This window comes from Sorex araneus, chromosome X, assembly GCF_027595985.1.
Source record: "Sorex araneus isolate mSorAra2 chromosome X, mSorAra2.pri, whole genome shotgun sequence".
Lineage (NCBI taxonomy): Eukaryota > Metazoa > Chordata > Mammalia > Eulipotyphla > Soricidae > Sorex > Sorex araneus.
The window spans coordinates 371,541,253-371,554,935 of NC_073313.1; the positions used below are offsets into that span (position 1 = coordinate 371,541,253).

The 13,683-nt window shown below is 50.5% G+C and overlaps 1 protein-coding gene across 4 annotated transcripts in view; it reads right to left on the reverse strand.

Annotated features, from left to right (window-relative positions):
- Positions 1–13,683, reverse strand: part of SOS1 (SOS Ras/Rac guanine nucleotide exchange factor 1) — a 109,849-nt gene that overhangs the window by 37,666 nt on the left and 58,500 nt on the right. For 2 of the 4 annotated variants that reach the window (XM_055120150.1, XM_055120151.1), the window contains exons 9-10: positions 3,424–3,551; positions 2,044–2,699 (exon numbers count right to left, since the gene is read on the reverse strand). In XM_055120150.1, coding sequence (XP_054976125.1) covers positions 2,044–2,699; positions 3,424–3,551 — 784 coding nt within the window. The remainder of the gene's footprint in view (positions 1–2,043; positions 2,700–3,423; positions 3,552–13,683) is intronic. The other 2 variants (XM_055120154.1, XM_055120152.1) reach the window with 2 other exon arrangements.

Sequence of the window (13,683 nt, forward strand, 5' to 3'; positions counted from 1 at the left end):
TAAGCGAAGGATGCAAAACTCAGGTACTGGAAATCAAACAATGAAAAGTTACGAATGTTTATGCTCAATCTGTCAGTTCCCAAGAAACACAAAAATAGGAACATGGCTAGAATAATCTGAACTTTACGTCAAAAACACCTTGAGGGCCACCAAACCCTTTCAGTGACCACAAATTTGGGTGATTAAAAACCATTTTTGCAGCTGAATGATGGCTTTTAAAGATCAGCTAAATAGGTAATTGAAATCAAAGAAAATTTTACCTCAAACATTCTACATTAAAAAAGATGAAAATATTATTTTTTCATTTTTCATGTAATCCTAGGAAGTTCTTTAAAATTTCCTGCAATCTATTACTCTCAAGTCAGTAAAATGAATATACAGATTGCAGACGTGTCTAGGTGAAAGGCTTGTTACAAAGGAAATTCTTTCACGATGTTAAACTATGAAGAAAAACAAAAACTAAAAAACTACATTCCAGTCACTGAAGTCTACTATCACACGCTATAAGGCAAAGGATCCCTCTATTTTAAAATTAGCCTATGGTCAATGTTATGATTTTTATTAAATTTTCTTTTTTTACAGGCTATTATTTTAATATAGAAAAGGTTAGCCAAAGAACAGACCAAAAAAAAAAAAAAACTAAAACAAAATTCTGGCTTACTTGTCTCAAAGGCAGAAAATGGAGATAATGAGTGAAAATCATGAAAGATTACACTTATTAAGCACTTTGGTATCACTTAGAAAAATTGTCCAACTTAAGTTTACTCTCTTTCAAAGTGGAAATTATCATAATTCCAGGCCATATGGGTAGTCCTGATGGGATATAAAATAAACTAGACTACCATTACTGATATTTGCCTTTGTTAAGTGCACTTGTTAATAGGCATCTATAATGCTTCTTCTTCTTTTTCTTTTTTTTTTTTTTGCTTTTTGGGTCACACCTGGCGATGCACAGGGGTTACTCCTGGCTCTGCACTCAGGAATTACTCCTGGCGGTGCTCAGGGGACCATATGGGATGCTGGGAATCAAACCCGGGTTGGCCACGTGCAAGGCAAACGCCCTCCCCGCTGTGCTATCGCTCCAGCCCCTATAATGCTTCTTAAAATAGTTTGCAGAGAGGACCAAGAGCCCAAAGACCATAAATAAACTGAAAAAAAAAAAAAATTCCTCAGAAATACACATCTAGAAATAAGAATGTATTTAAGCAAAAAGTATGAGGAAGTTAATGTTTATATCCAACTATGTCAGAGCATTTCAGGGATTAGTGATGGTGGAATAAAAACATTCCTTAAAATAACTTTACATTTACGCTCGCGTCCAGAACTTCCCCATATTTCCCTTCTGACATGACAGAGGCGAGGCAGCTGTCAACGCTGGCCTTCTAGGCTGCCGGAGCCGTGCCCACGCGAGCCCGCACTCACTCGGGGCCTTCCCGACCCTGCCCGCCACTCAGGGAAGCGGGAGGTGGGAGAAGGGTGGAATAAAATTATGGAAAAATAAGATCCATTCTATTTGTTCCCGCGTTTCCTTACTGCGTTTCGCTGGCAGCAGTTTCTCCTGGGTGGTTCGGATCTATTTGTCTCCGAAACTGCCCACTGAGACCAAACTGTTTTCTTAAATAATATCAGTTGAAAAAAAGCAAACAGACACAAGGTAAAAGAACGAAAATGAAGAAAAAACAGTGACTGCCTGTGCCACCAGACAGCGGTGACGAGCATATCGGAGCTGCTCCCTTCCCGTCTCTCCAGGAAAGAGGCAAGAGGCTAACAGAGGCTTCTAGGTGCCGAGAGTGACGCGTTACAACTTCCTGTTTGTTCCTGTGGCTTTCTAACTGGCTACCGAGGTAAAAACGACTCATGTAAACTGGGTGGGAAAAGTATAAAAACTCAAAGGCCGTATATTGGCAGTAATTTTAGTCGGAGGAAAAGGCGCTCTGACGAGGCAGAGTCTTTGTCAGCTGCTTTCTATTTTGGTCACAGTGATGTGCGCGGCGCAGGTCAGCGGAGCCAGGGCGTCAGGGCCGGGCGCCGCGTGCCGCTTACCTGCATACATGTGGTACGTGAGCCTCTCGATGAGCTTGACCACAGTCCCCGCCTTGATGATGGGGATCCCAGCCTTGGGCTGCACGTTCTCCTCAAACAGAATGTTCTCCTCGGAGTCGGGCTCCGCGAACCTGTACAGGTCGGCACTGGGGAGGCGCATCTGCTCCCCCTTCTCCTCCTGCAGCACGGTCACGTCCAGCATCCTCTCCAGGGTGCTCCGGTACTGCAAAGATATCAGGGCTGCCATCCAGTTGTTCTTCTCTTCAGCTGACTTGGCAGAGAATATAACACTATTTTCATCTTTTAAAATAATCTCAAAAGCATGCTTGTACTCACTGGTGTCGTCTTTGTCATTGATTTGTACCTTTCTCATGAAAAACTTCTCTTTGAGACGGTATTCTGCATTGCTCGCACCCGGGAGCCGCGGCTGCCCGTGGTTGGACTTGCAGCAGATCATTAAGCCGTCAAAGAGGAATATGTGTCTCTCGTGCTTGGCGCCCACCCGCGTCAGCGTCCCCTCCATGATGAACTCGTTGCAGCACTGCCCGATGTCCTTCCCCTCCCAGCCGTCAATGTTCTTCTGGATCTCGTTCATCTTCCTGATGGCCAGCTGCTTCCCCTTCATCTGCTGGCTGTAGAAGCGGCACGCAGACTCGCTGGGGGGAAGGGAAAGCACCGTCAGCGCCCAGAGGACGGGGAACCCCGCTTGGCGGAGCGGAGATTACAAGCCCGCTTTTAAAGCAATTACGCTAGAAAATGCTCATCAAACTTCAAATATATCAGCAGTAAAATTACAGAGTTTTGGAAACTAAAGCAACAGAAGAGGCTTCTTTTAGTGACCTTTAAAAAAAAAAAATCACTCGAGACTTTAAAATTCAGCTCCAGGATGATTATTTCTCCCTGGCTACTGAATATTTACAAAGACAAATACTTAAAAGTACCCCTATATAGTGAAACTTTAAGAAGTATTTTAAGAGGCTTTAGAAAGTATTTAGAAATGCTTAAATGGTCAAGATGCAAACCAAGAAGCAAACAGACTGTAACGAGGGGTTGGAGCAGTGGCCCCGGGACCCGGGTCCCGAGTTCTGCCCCTCTGAACAGGCAGGGCCCCTGACCGCCGTCAGCCTGCCGCTCTGCTCTCTCCTCCAGCTTACCCGTTCCTCTCAGGAGGGCTCGTCTGGGAGTGTGGAGGAAAATGCACAAATATGAAAGGTTTTTCAAACAATAACAAATTCTCTTGGCTTTGAAGTCACTTCCTTTGAAAGACCAAGCTTGTCACTAAAACGATTTTCTTCATTGTTTACTTGAGGAGGGAACTGGGATCCCAGAATTTCTGATTTCAAGGTAGAAAAGGGAAACTCAGAAAGTGAAAATACTCACCTCAGTCTTCGTTTTGCAAGGCTTTTAGAGCAGATTTTCTCCAAACCACTCTGCACATTTAGCAAAGCCGTGATTGCCTGCTTCAAGCATTCCTTGTCTTCCTGATCTTCACTTTTTTCTTCTAGCTGCTGCAAAGCCAAAATGACAAATTTGAAACCAGCACAATAACAATTTTAAACCAAAAAAAAGAAAAAAAGAAAAAGTTCATTTTATTTTAGGATAAAAGATAACAGACTTAACTATCACAATAAAAATTTAAATTTGTCATAATTACTCTTAAGTCATCTTCTTTATTCATTACTAGCCACATCTACACGCACCAAGTTCTCCAGTTCATAAAAACGTAGAAGCAACGTAAGAAGATGTTCTACCTGGAATCAGGCAGGAACGTGCAGCTTGTCAGGTGCACAGGGCTGAGCGGAAACGAGCCACAAAGGATCTTTCCAGCACATGGGGGGGCCACACCCCGCTGGGCTCAGGCCCGACTCCTGGCTCTGTGCTCAGGGCTCCCTCCTGGCAGAGCGGGGGTGGCGAGCAGAGAGTGCGGGAGTGGAGCCTGGCGGCCTCTGCTCTGTGCTCGCTCTCTGGTTCCAGGAGGGAAAAGCCTCCCCCCACCCCCGCCGCATCCAAAGGTGCTCAGGGACCACGCCAACTCCCAGGGGAAAATTTTGATGTATGTTCGATTTAGTGTGAGGTTCAGGCTCTGGACCCAGTCACCACCGGAAGCAACGGGATGGCGAAGAAGACAGACACGGGGCACTTCTAGGCAGTTCCTTGACTCCGACTCTCCCTCCCCCACGTGTCAGTGAGGCTTATGAGAGCAGAGCACTTTGGAAGCCATAACTGTGTACGCTGCTTTCCTTGCAGTTCTGTAGTGAATTAACAGTAGTATTACAAAGGGCTCCGTGTTCACATAAAGGGCTCGAGTGAGACAGGAATGCTCACGCATGTTGCCTGTGAACCGTAACTCTACTGTGCATGCCAGTCCGCCCTGAGCAGGAGGACATCAGTGGCTGACCAGCAGGGCAGCAAGGTGACTGTGACTCAAAGAAGGGGTTAGCGGTACAGCAACAAAATGTGAAAGGAACCTTTAACCTTCTAAACCTTTCTCTGGTTACCAAAAGGGAAAAATTAAGAAATAAACATTTACTCGAGAGCTTTCACACAACATTTAAGAACTTCTACCATACAAATAAAGGACAGTGCAGATAATTAAAGCCATAAACGTTCAAAATAATTCATGAAGGTCTACTTTTCAGTGAGGCTCGCTATTTTCTCAAAATATGGTCTATCTCTATCACTTAGCCTTTCCCCTCTCACATGGCAGAATTATTGGAGACAAAATGTTACCTTTGACCTTGCCTACTTTAGGCTTCAAGGACTAAGATAATCTAAATCCAAGAGCAAACAAGAAAAAAAATTTTACAAGGTGTAATGAAAGCACCTTTAGTGAGTAAACAGTTTCTTTGTTCTGTAATCTAGTCGTGTGTGTGTGTGTGTGTGTGTGTGTGTGTGTGTGTGTGTGTGTGTGTGTGACGGGGGGGGGGGGGGGCACACCAGGCTGTGCTCAGCACTGACTCCTGGTGGGGCTCTCGGGACCATGTGATGCTGGCGATCAAACCTGGGTTGGCCACATCACGGCCAGCCTTACCCACTGTACCAATATATTTTATTTATCTTCGGCGTTTTGGCCACACGGTCTGTGCTGAGTACTCATGCCTCACTGGTCAGCTCTGAGCAGTGCTCCGGATCAAACCCAGGTCAATTGCATGCAAGGCTAATTTGGTGCAAAACTCCTAAGAATTGCCTCAAGTCAGTTTACAACATAATTTTGGGCCTTCATAGCTCTAAGGTAGCTGTCACTGTAACACTGTCGTCCCTTTGCTCATTGATTTGCTTGAGCGGGCACCAGTAACGTCTCCATTGTGAGACTTGTTGTTACTGTTTTTGGCGTATCGAATACGCCACAGGTAGCTTGCCAGGCTCTGCCATGCGGGCGGGATACTCTCGGTAGCTTGCCGGGCTCTCCGAGAGGGGCGGAGGAATCAAACCCGGGTGGGCCGCGTGCAAGGCAAATGCCCTACCCGCTGTGCTATAGTTTGATTAAGTAAATTTTTCAAAACCAGGGAGTCGTAGCATAGACCAAATAGATATGAACCCACTGAACTTTCCTAGGCATATGAATTTTTTTTGGGTGTGTGTGGGGGGCACACCTGATGTGCTCAGGGCTGACCCCTGACTCTGCACTCAGGGACCACTCCTGGCGGTGCTCTCAGGACCAGACAGGGTTCTGAAGATCAAACCCAGGTCCACTGTGTGCCAGGCAAGTACCCTGCCCACTGTACTCTCTCTAGGCCCCAGGCACACGCAGTGTGTGTTTGACACGGGCCTCGGGAGCATGTTTAAGGAATTCTTGACGCAAAGATCTTCGAAAGAAAGGATGAACATTCCTCCTGTTCCGCCGGACTCGGAATACTGCATTCCTACTCTGTCCAGGGACTGGCTAGGGAGACAAGACAGGGAATCCCCGAGAAGCTTCTGTCACTAAGTAGCATCTAAAATAAACGTCAGTGCCCTAAATGGCCTTGCCTCTGGGTGTCCTCTGCTTGCTTTACTTAGCACGGCTAACCACCTGGGTGCGGGCACACGGTGACTTAGTGAGCTGCAGACACGGCTGCAGAGGCCGGCCCCTCGCTACTGGAGTGGCAGCTAATGCCATACTCTTCACGGACGTGTACAGCAACGTGGGACACTTCAGAACTTCCACGGTTCAGGGTCAAAAAATTATCAACTCCTGGGGCTGGAGCGATAGCACAGCGGGGAGGGCGTTTGCCTTGCACGCAGCCGACCAGGGTTTGATTCCCAGCACCCCATATGGTCCCCAGAGCACCGCCAGAGTGGTTCCTGAGTGCAGAGCTAGGAGTACCCCTGTGCATGCCGAGTGTGACCCCAAAAAGCAAGAAAAGAAAAAGAAAAAAAATTATCAACTCCTGAGATTTTATCACTCTAAGACTGTATTTAAATTTGCCCCAGGAACTACATCCCAAAGCACCATGAAGTCACACGCTCAATACCAAGAATCAAGTTTACCCTTCAAAATGTATACTGCCTTTCTCGTCAAGAGGCACAGAGAGTGGCGGGCGGGGAGCAGCTCCGGGGCCCACCCAGAGTGGGGGCATGTTTCACGCTGACGTCCTACACGGAGCGTGTGTCCTACACCTGAGTCACTTTCACCAGTGACCACTGTCCTGTTCTAGAGAACAGGCTGGCCGCAGCGACGGGCAGCAGGGACGGGCTGCCTTGTACACGGCTGACCCAGGTTCCGAGTGCAGAGTCAGGAGTAACGCCCGAGCACTGCTGAGCCAAAAATAAAAAAAGAAACAGGCAGAAGGAGTCAATGTCATGTGAACAGAACGTTCCACGGAAACTGCGGGAAGGGGAGCGGCACTAAGGGGCTGTGGAATGAGAGCACACAGGCAGCAGCTTTCCAGAAGGAGTGGAAGCTATTACTGGTTAATTTATAAGAAATAAAGCAGCCCCAATGCAGTATATACAGACATATGTCTAAACGTCTCTAACCATCTAATGACCTCCCTTTGTTAGAAACAAAATAGAATATATTTTTATTTCTGCCCTATCATTAAGAGTATCATAAATCACAGTGACACAGATAAATTTTTTTTATTTCTAGAATTAGTCTTCTCCAATATAAGATTTTTTTTTTTTAAATGAAGGAATTACCATTTACTGATGCAGAAGCAGGCGGGACTGGAACCCAGAATGATTCTCAGAACTAGGACCCAAAGGAATAAAATTATTTTGAAATACCTACTTTGCAAATATTCCCGCAATCAAACCTGTTCTGTTTAGACAGGTAAGTTATGATGTGCTTACAACTTGGAACCCAACAGAAAAACACGAGACGTAAAAAAATATCACTGCTCTAGTGGCAGCCCTGTCACATGGCCCCAGCCGCCACACGTGTGTCTGACGGGGCAGACGCATGCAGAGAACTCCACACGGCCGAGGCACGTTTCGTCTGCCGTGTGCTGAGATGTCGCGGTCGGCTGCCTGTCGGGGATCACAGCCGAAGACCCAGCTCCCCTCCCCGCCCGCTGACAGATGCTTCAGCATCATCCGAATCATCCCAGAAAGCAACTAATGAAAACCCGGCGCTGGACACTGCTCTGCCCGCCTGAGGCATCCCAAGGGTCAGTGTGGAAGAGGCTTCCGGGGCAGGACACTGTCCTTTTCCGGGGCCACACCTGGCTAGTCTTGACATGTAAGTTAGAATATCTATGAGGAAACAGAAAGCGGAACTGTCAAAGATCCTCGAGAGGTAAAGCTTTCCCTGGGAAGATGAAGTGTCGTTAGCAGGTCCCTGGAACCGTGTAGGTGACGGTGGCCTCGCCAGGGGAGCCCTCGGGCGCGGCCAGCACGGACAGACCCCAGTGGACAAGAGCCAACGCTGACCGCACCTCCCACTGCCTGTCAGCAGCACAGACGTGACGGCGAGCGAGCCCCCCTGCCCTACAGTCACAGCTCGGAGTGTGACCCGGAGCTGCGGCGGGGGTCACACAGGACACTCTGGGAGCCCACGCGTGCCCTGGCGAAGGGGGAGGGGGCAGGCAGGCTTCCAGGAGGAAGCAGGAAAGCGGATTCGTCACGGGAAAACAGGCACAAAGGACGTGCGCAAAACTGGCCAGTGTGACCCGCCCCGTGAGATCCCAGCTCAGACCAGGAGAGGCTGGAGAGCAGCGAGGGTGAAGCTGCGAGACCACCGTCAGGCGAGAGAGCGGAACACGCCGGCAACGCGGAGGGCAGCAGGCCTGGCATGTCCATCGGTCAGCCCGACTGTGGCTCAGGGCCCCATCCAGCGGGTGGTGCAGGGGAGACGGGCACGGCAGGGAAAGAAGATCCAGAGGAGACGACCGTGCTCCACGGGCTCTGAGCGGGAGTGCAGGGGACACGTGGAGAGGAGGCCCTTTCGGAATGGACTAACTGCTCACCGCGAGGGTCAGGGAGGAGGGAAGAGCGAGGAAGGGCTGTCCCGAGAGCAGACGCACAGCGGGAGGACTCCGGGAGAGAGAGAGCACAGGAGGAGTCTCCCGAGAGCAAAAGGACAGCGGGAGCACTCCGGGAGAGAGAGAGCACAGGAGGAGCCTCCTGAGAGCAGAAGGACAGCGGGAGCACTCCCGGAGAGAGCACAGGAGGAGTCTCCTGAGAGCAGAAGGACAGCGGGAGGAGTCCCGGAGAGAGAGCACAGGAGGAGTCTCCCGAGAGCAGATGCACAGCGGGAGCACTCCTGGAGAGAGCACAGGAGTCTCCCGAGAGCAGAAGGGCAGCGGGAGGACTCCCGGAGATAGAGCACAGGAGGAGCCTCCCGAGAGCAGACGCACAGCGGGAGCACTCCCGGAGCAAGACAGGAAGTTCAGTTGCAGAGTGGACGCTAGACAGCCGGTGCAAAGCCCACACCTGTCTCTCCCTCTCCCCAGGGAATCTCCGTGACCCTGATGGGGCCATTGCTCATCGATTTGCTTGAGCGGGCACCAGTAACATCTCCATTGTGAGACTTGTTACTGTTTTTGGCATATCGAATACGCCACAGGGAGCTTACCAGGCTCTGCTGTGCGGGCGGGATACTCTCGGTAGCTTGCTGGGCTCTCCGGGAGGGGCGGAGGAATCGAACATGGGTCGGCCACATGATAGGCGAATGCCCTACCCTTGTACTTTTTTAAAATCACCCGTTAAACCTAAGGAAGGTCTAGAAATATCAGGAACTAAAATTTCTCTGTTGTTGTTGTTGGTTTTTTTCTTCAATTTTGGGTCACACCCTGCAACGCTCAGGGGTTACTCCTGGCTCTGCACTCAGGAATTACTCTTGGCAGTGCTCAGGGGACCATATGGGATGCCGGGAATCGAACTTGGGTCGGCCGCATGCAAGGCAAACACCCTACCCGCTGTGCTATTGCTCCAACACCGAAATTCCTCTTTTTAAAATACAAGGAATTAGTATATACGGTAATCTTAGGCCCCAACCTGTCTACTGACATTCAGGTGACGGTCAGTAGCTTCACAGTCCTGTGAGCTCCGCCGGTCTATAACAGATGTTCAAAGCTGCTGCTGGGGCCAAAGAGACAGACAATGGGACTTTGCATGTGGCTGACCCAGGTTCGATCCCCGACATCCCACATGTTCTCTGAGCACTGCAAGGAGTAAGCCCTGAGCATCGCGGGGTGTGGTTCCCAAACAAAATAAGAAAACCCAGAAAACTGCTGCTGGGGCTGGCGAGAGCACAGGGGTTACGCTCGCAGCCAACCCAGGTCCCTCCTGCTGCCACTCGGACCCCCAGCACCACCAGGAGTGACCCTTGGGCACAGAGTCAGGAATAAGCCCTGAGCACTGCGGTGTGGGCCGAAAACCAAAAGAATGACAATAAAAATAAAATTAAAAAAATTAAACTGACTGCAATTATTGGTTTTACTAAGATTTTTGTGGGACTAAAATTAAATGTCAAAATCTAAGATGAAGATGAAATGATACGGTAGAAGCATATCAAACATAGATGTATATATCTCTCTACATATATGTGTGTGTATGTATGTATGTTTAAGATAAAGTAAGAAAAAGAAAGGCAGCATGCGCTGTAGTCAGAAAAATGTAAATGAACAAAGATGTTTACGCACACACAAAAACTAATTCTACTGGGCTGAACTGCTTTTCCCCAAATGGACTGATCCCTGCTACGTGTGGGACTCTGAAACAGAGCCTTTCCAGAGTACACCCGCTGCGATGAGGTCTCACTCGGAAGGTGCCGCTGAGCCCAGTGACCTGATGTCTGGTGAGAGGAGGGAGGGACCAGGGAGATGGCACAGCGGGGACCACCCTGGGCTCCATCCCAGCCTCCCTAAGGTTCCCGGGGCTCCTGGGAATCACCCCTGAGTGCAGAGTCCGGAGCGACCCTGAGCATCTCTGGGTATCAAGGCTTCGGGTCTTGCTGGGATCGACTAGAAGCCAGGAGCAGGCAGGCAGGTTCCTCCCGGCAGTCAGGAAGGAGACGCGCTGAGCACAGCAGCGGGGGGACACCTGACAGGGGCCGGGATGTCCACGAGCCCCCTGCCGAGTAGGAAGGGCAGGTGGGAGGGCCGGGCGGAGGGAGACGCCTGTGAAGGGTCCAGCACTCGGGAGCACTGGGGAAATGCGGGAGTTTGCACCCAGCAGACGCAGTGTGAGCCCTGGCACCACACCCGGCCCGCGAGCTGCGCCCGGAGGAGCGGCCCCTGAGCACAGAGCGAGGAGGAAGCCCTGAGCACCTCTGGGTGTGGCCCAGAGGCCAAAAAACAAAAGACACTCAAAGGGCTGAGCACGTCCTTTAGATGCCGGAGGCCCAGTGCTGACCCCTGGTTCCTCAAGGCCTCCTGAGCACTGCCAGGAGTGACTCCCGAGAGCCAAGGGCCAGGAACGACCAGCCCTGGCCCCAAAGCCACACACTGAACACAGGCAGGGAACACCAAGTACTGAGCAAGGCTCAGCTGGAGGGTGGCTGGCAATCCAGAGTGGCGCCTTGGGGGGCCGGCAGGGACGGGGTCTGAGCCGAGTCCTGCGGGCCGAGCACTGCAGGGAGCCCCCCTTCCAGGAAAACACAAGAATGCATATTTAGAATTAGGACCTGCTACGAAGGGCGGGGGGAGTCAAGGGTGACACTCTCGTGAGCGGCCCAGAGCTGACAGACAAGGGGACAAGGAGCCCACGACGGGCAGGCGAGGAGGCAGAGGTCGGGACGGAAGAAGGCAGGGACAGACAAAGGCTCGAGAGGCCGGGCACACTCTGTGCAAGAGGCGGCCCAGGGCTGGCACCTGTGTCACCATGCCCTGGGCACCACACACACACACACACATACACACACACACACACACACACACACACACACACACACACACACACACACACTCATTACTTATATTGGCACCGTATAGTTCTTACGTCCATACGCATAAGGAACACAGTGCTCGAGAGGTGAAGTGACTGTCACTGGCCATGGAACAGACTCCTCGGTACCAACTGTGACTGAGTTTTAGGGCTCTGCCGCCCCCACGTCCAGAGTCTATGCCGTCAGCCCTGAGGCCGTGCCCACAGGACCATATTCACAATGGGTAGTACCCTAGGCCGCACCCAGTAGGACCATATTCACAATGGTACCCCGAGGCTGCACCCAGTAGGACCATATTCACAATGGTACCCCGAGGCTGCACCCAGTAGGACCATATTCACAATGGTACCCTGAGGCTGCACCCAGTAGGACCATATTCACAATGGTACCCTGAGGCCACACCCAGTAGGACCATATTCACAATGGTACCCCGAGGCTGCACCCAGTAGGACCGTATTCACAATGGTACCCTGAGGCCACACCCAGTAGGACCATATTCACAATGGTACCCCGAGGCTGCACCCAGTAGGACCATATTCACAATGGTACCCTGAGGCCACACCCAGTAGGACCATATTCACAATGGTACCCTGAGGCTGCACCCAGTAGGACCATATTCACAATGGTACCCTGAGGCCACACCCAGTAGGACCATATTCACAATGGTACCCTGAGGCCACACCCAGTAGGACCATATTCACAATGGTACCCCAGCTACAGTGATGCCAGATGGAAAAAAATTCACAGTGAGCAAGAATCACCAAGTTTAGAAAAAACTGTAGGTCCTAAGTGTTGGAAGGCCCATTAGTCCACTCCCTGGAGAACTTTTTAAGTTTCTTTTTAATTGAATCATGAGACACAAAGTTATGAAGCCGTTCATGTTTGAGTCTCGGTTGCGCAATGCTGGAGCACCCAAGACGGAGAATGTTTTAAAGACAGTTTCCCAAAGGAAGCTCCAGGAGTAGACGTCTTGTTGGGGCCACAGCCGGCAATGCTCAGGGCTTACTCCTGGCTCTGCACTCAGCAGCTACTCCTGGCGGTGCTCGGGGGACCAGATGGGATGCCACGGGTTGGACCCGGGTGGGCTGCTTTCAAGGCAAATGCCTTAACCACTGTTACCACTCTGGACCCTAGAAATGTATTTTTTAAAAACCTTTTAAAAGCTTTCCGTGATCTAATTAGTTTGAGAAGTTCTGGGACAAACTGCTTTGCTTATAATTTCAAAAAGCCTTTACTGTTCTCACGCACTCCGGAGATTCCGAGGAGCGTAATTAAGCGTGCAGTCGCCCCGGCAAAGCTGGCCAAGAACACTGCCCCCAACTTTTTACTGACATGACCTCCCAGGATGAGCATGCTGAGGCGACGCCTCAGAAATGCCGTCCAGTGAAAACAGAGAATCAAGAACATGCTGCCGAATACAAATGGCAGATGAGCACAAATAACAGCTCAGCGCCCAGAGTGCAAAGAAAACCCAGAATCACAGTCCGTGGGGCGGATGAGGCAGTGTGGGCCCCAACAGCCTGACTCTGCTATGGAACTGGGTTTGGAACCTTCCCCGGTGCTACCGGTTCATTCACAAGTGACTGCTTCGAGGTTTCACAATCCTCTAGTTCTTCAGAATTTCATTAGGCCTTAAGAAAAATCCCGAGTCGAGAGATGATTCTGAAGCAATCTAAGCAACAAACTTTCCCCACTCTGTGCCATCTAAACAAATCACTTCTTCAAATGATTCACACACCAAACACATCTCAGTGATCATTCTCTTAAAATAAAATAATCAGGGGAGGGGTGCAGACCCAGGTTCAATCCTTGGCACTGCTTCTGGTCCCCCGCGACCACCAGGAGAGACCCCTGAGTGCAGAGTAAGGAGGAAGCTCCAAGCACAGCCGGGTCTGACCCCCAAACAAATAAAATAAAATCATCCCCCATGTCAAAGGCCCCGAGCAACACAGCGTTTGCTGCTAAGGCTGAGGGCCAAGCGTCCTGTGACCACGAGCTTTAGTTCCTGACTCCTCTAATTCAAACTGGAATCCAAGTGACGCCCGTGTGCAGGGGCTGGAGTGGAAGAGGCAGGAAGGAGCATTCCCTGAGTCTATGAAATCCAAGGGAAGTTCCATTCGTCACTGTCCCTAGGGAGAGCCCATGTCACTATCTTCTCTTGCAAAATCCGAAGGATGTTTAGTGATACATACGCTGGAACATACTAAATAAAATTTGTCTTTAATGAATTACTTTTGTGGCCACAGAGAGCACAGTGGGTAAGGCCCGTGCCGTGCATGGCGCCAACCCAGATTCAACCCGCCACCCACATGGTGCCCCCAACCCCACCA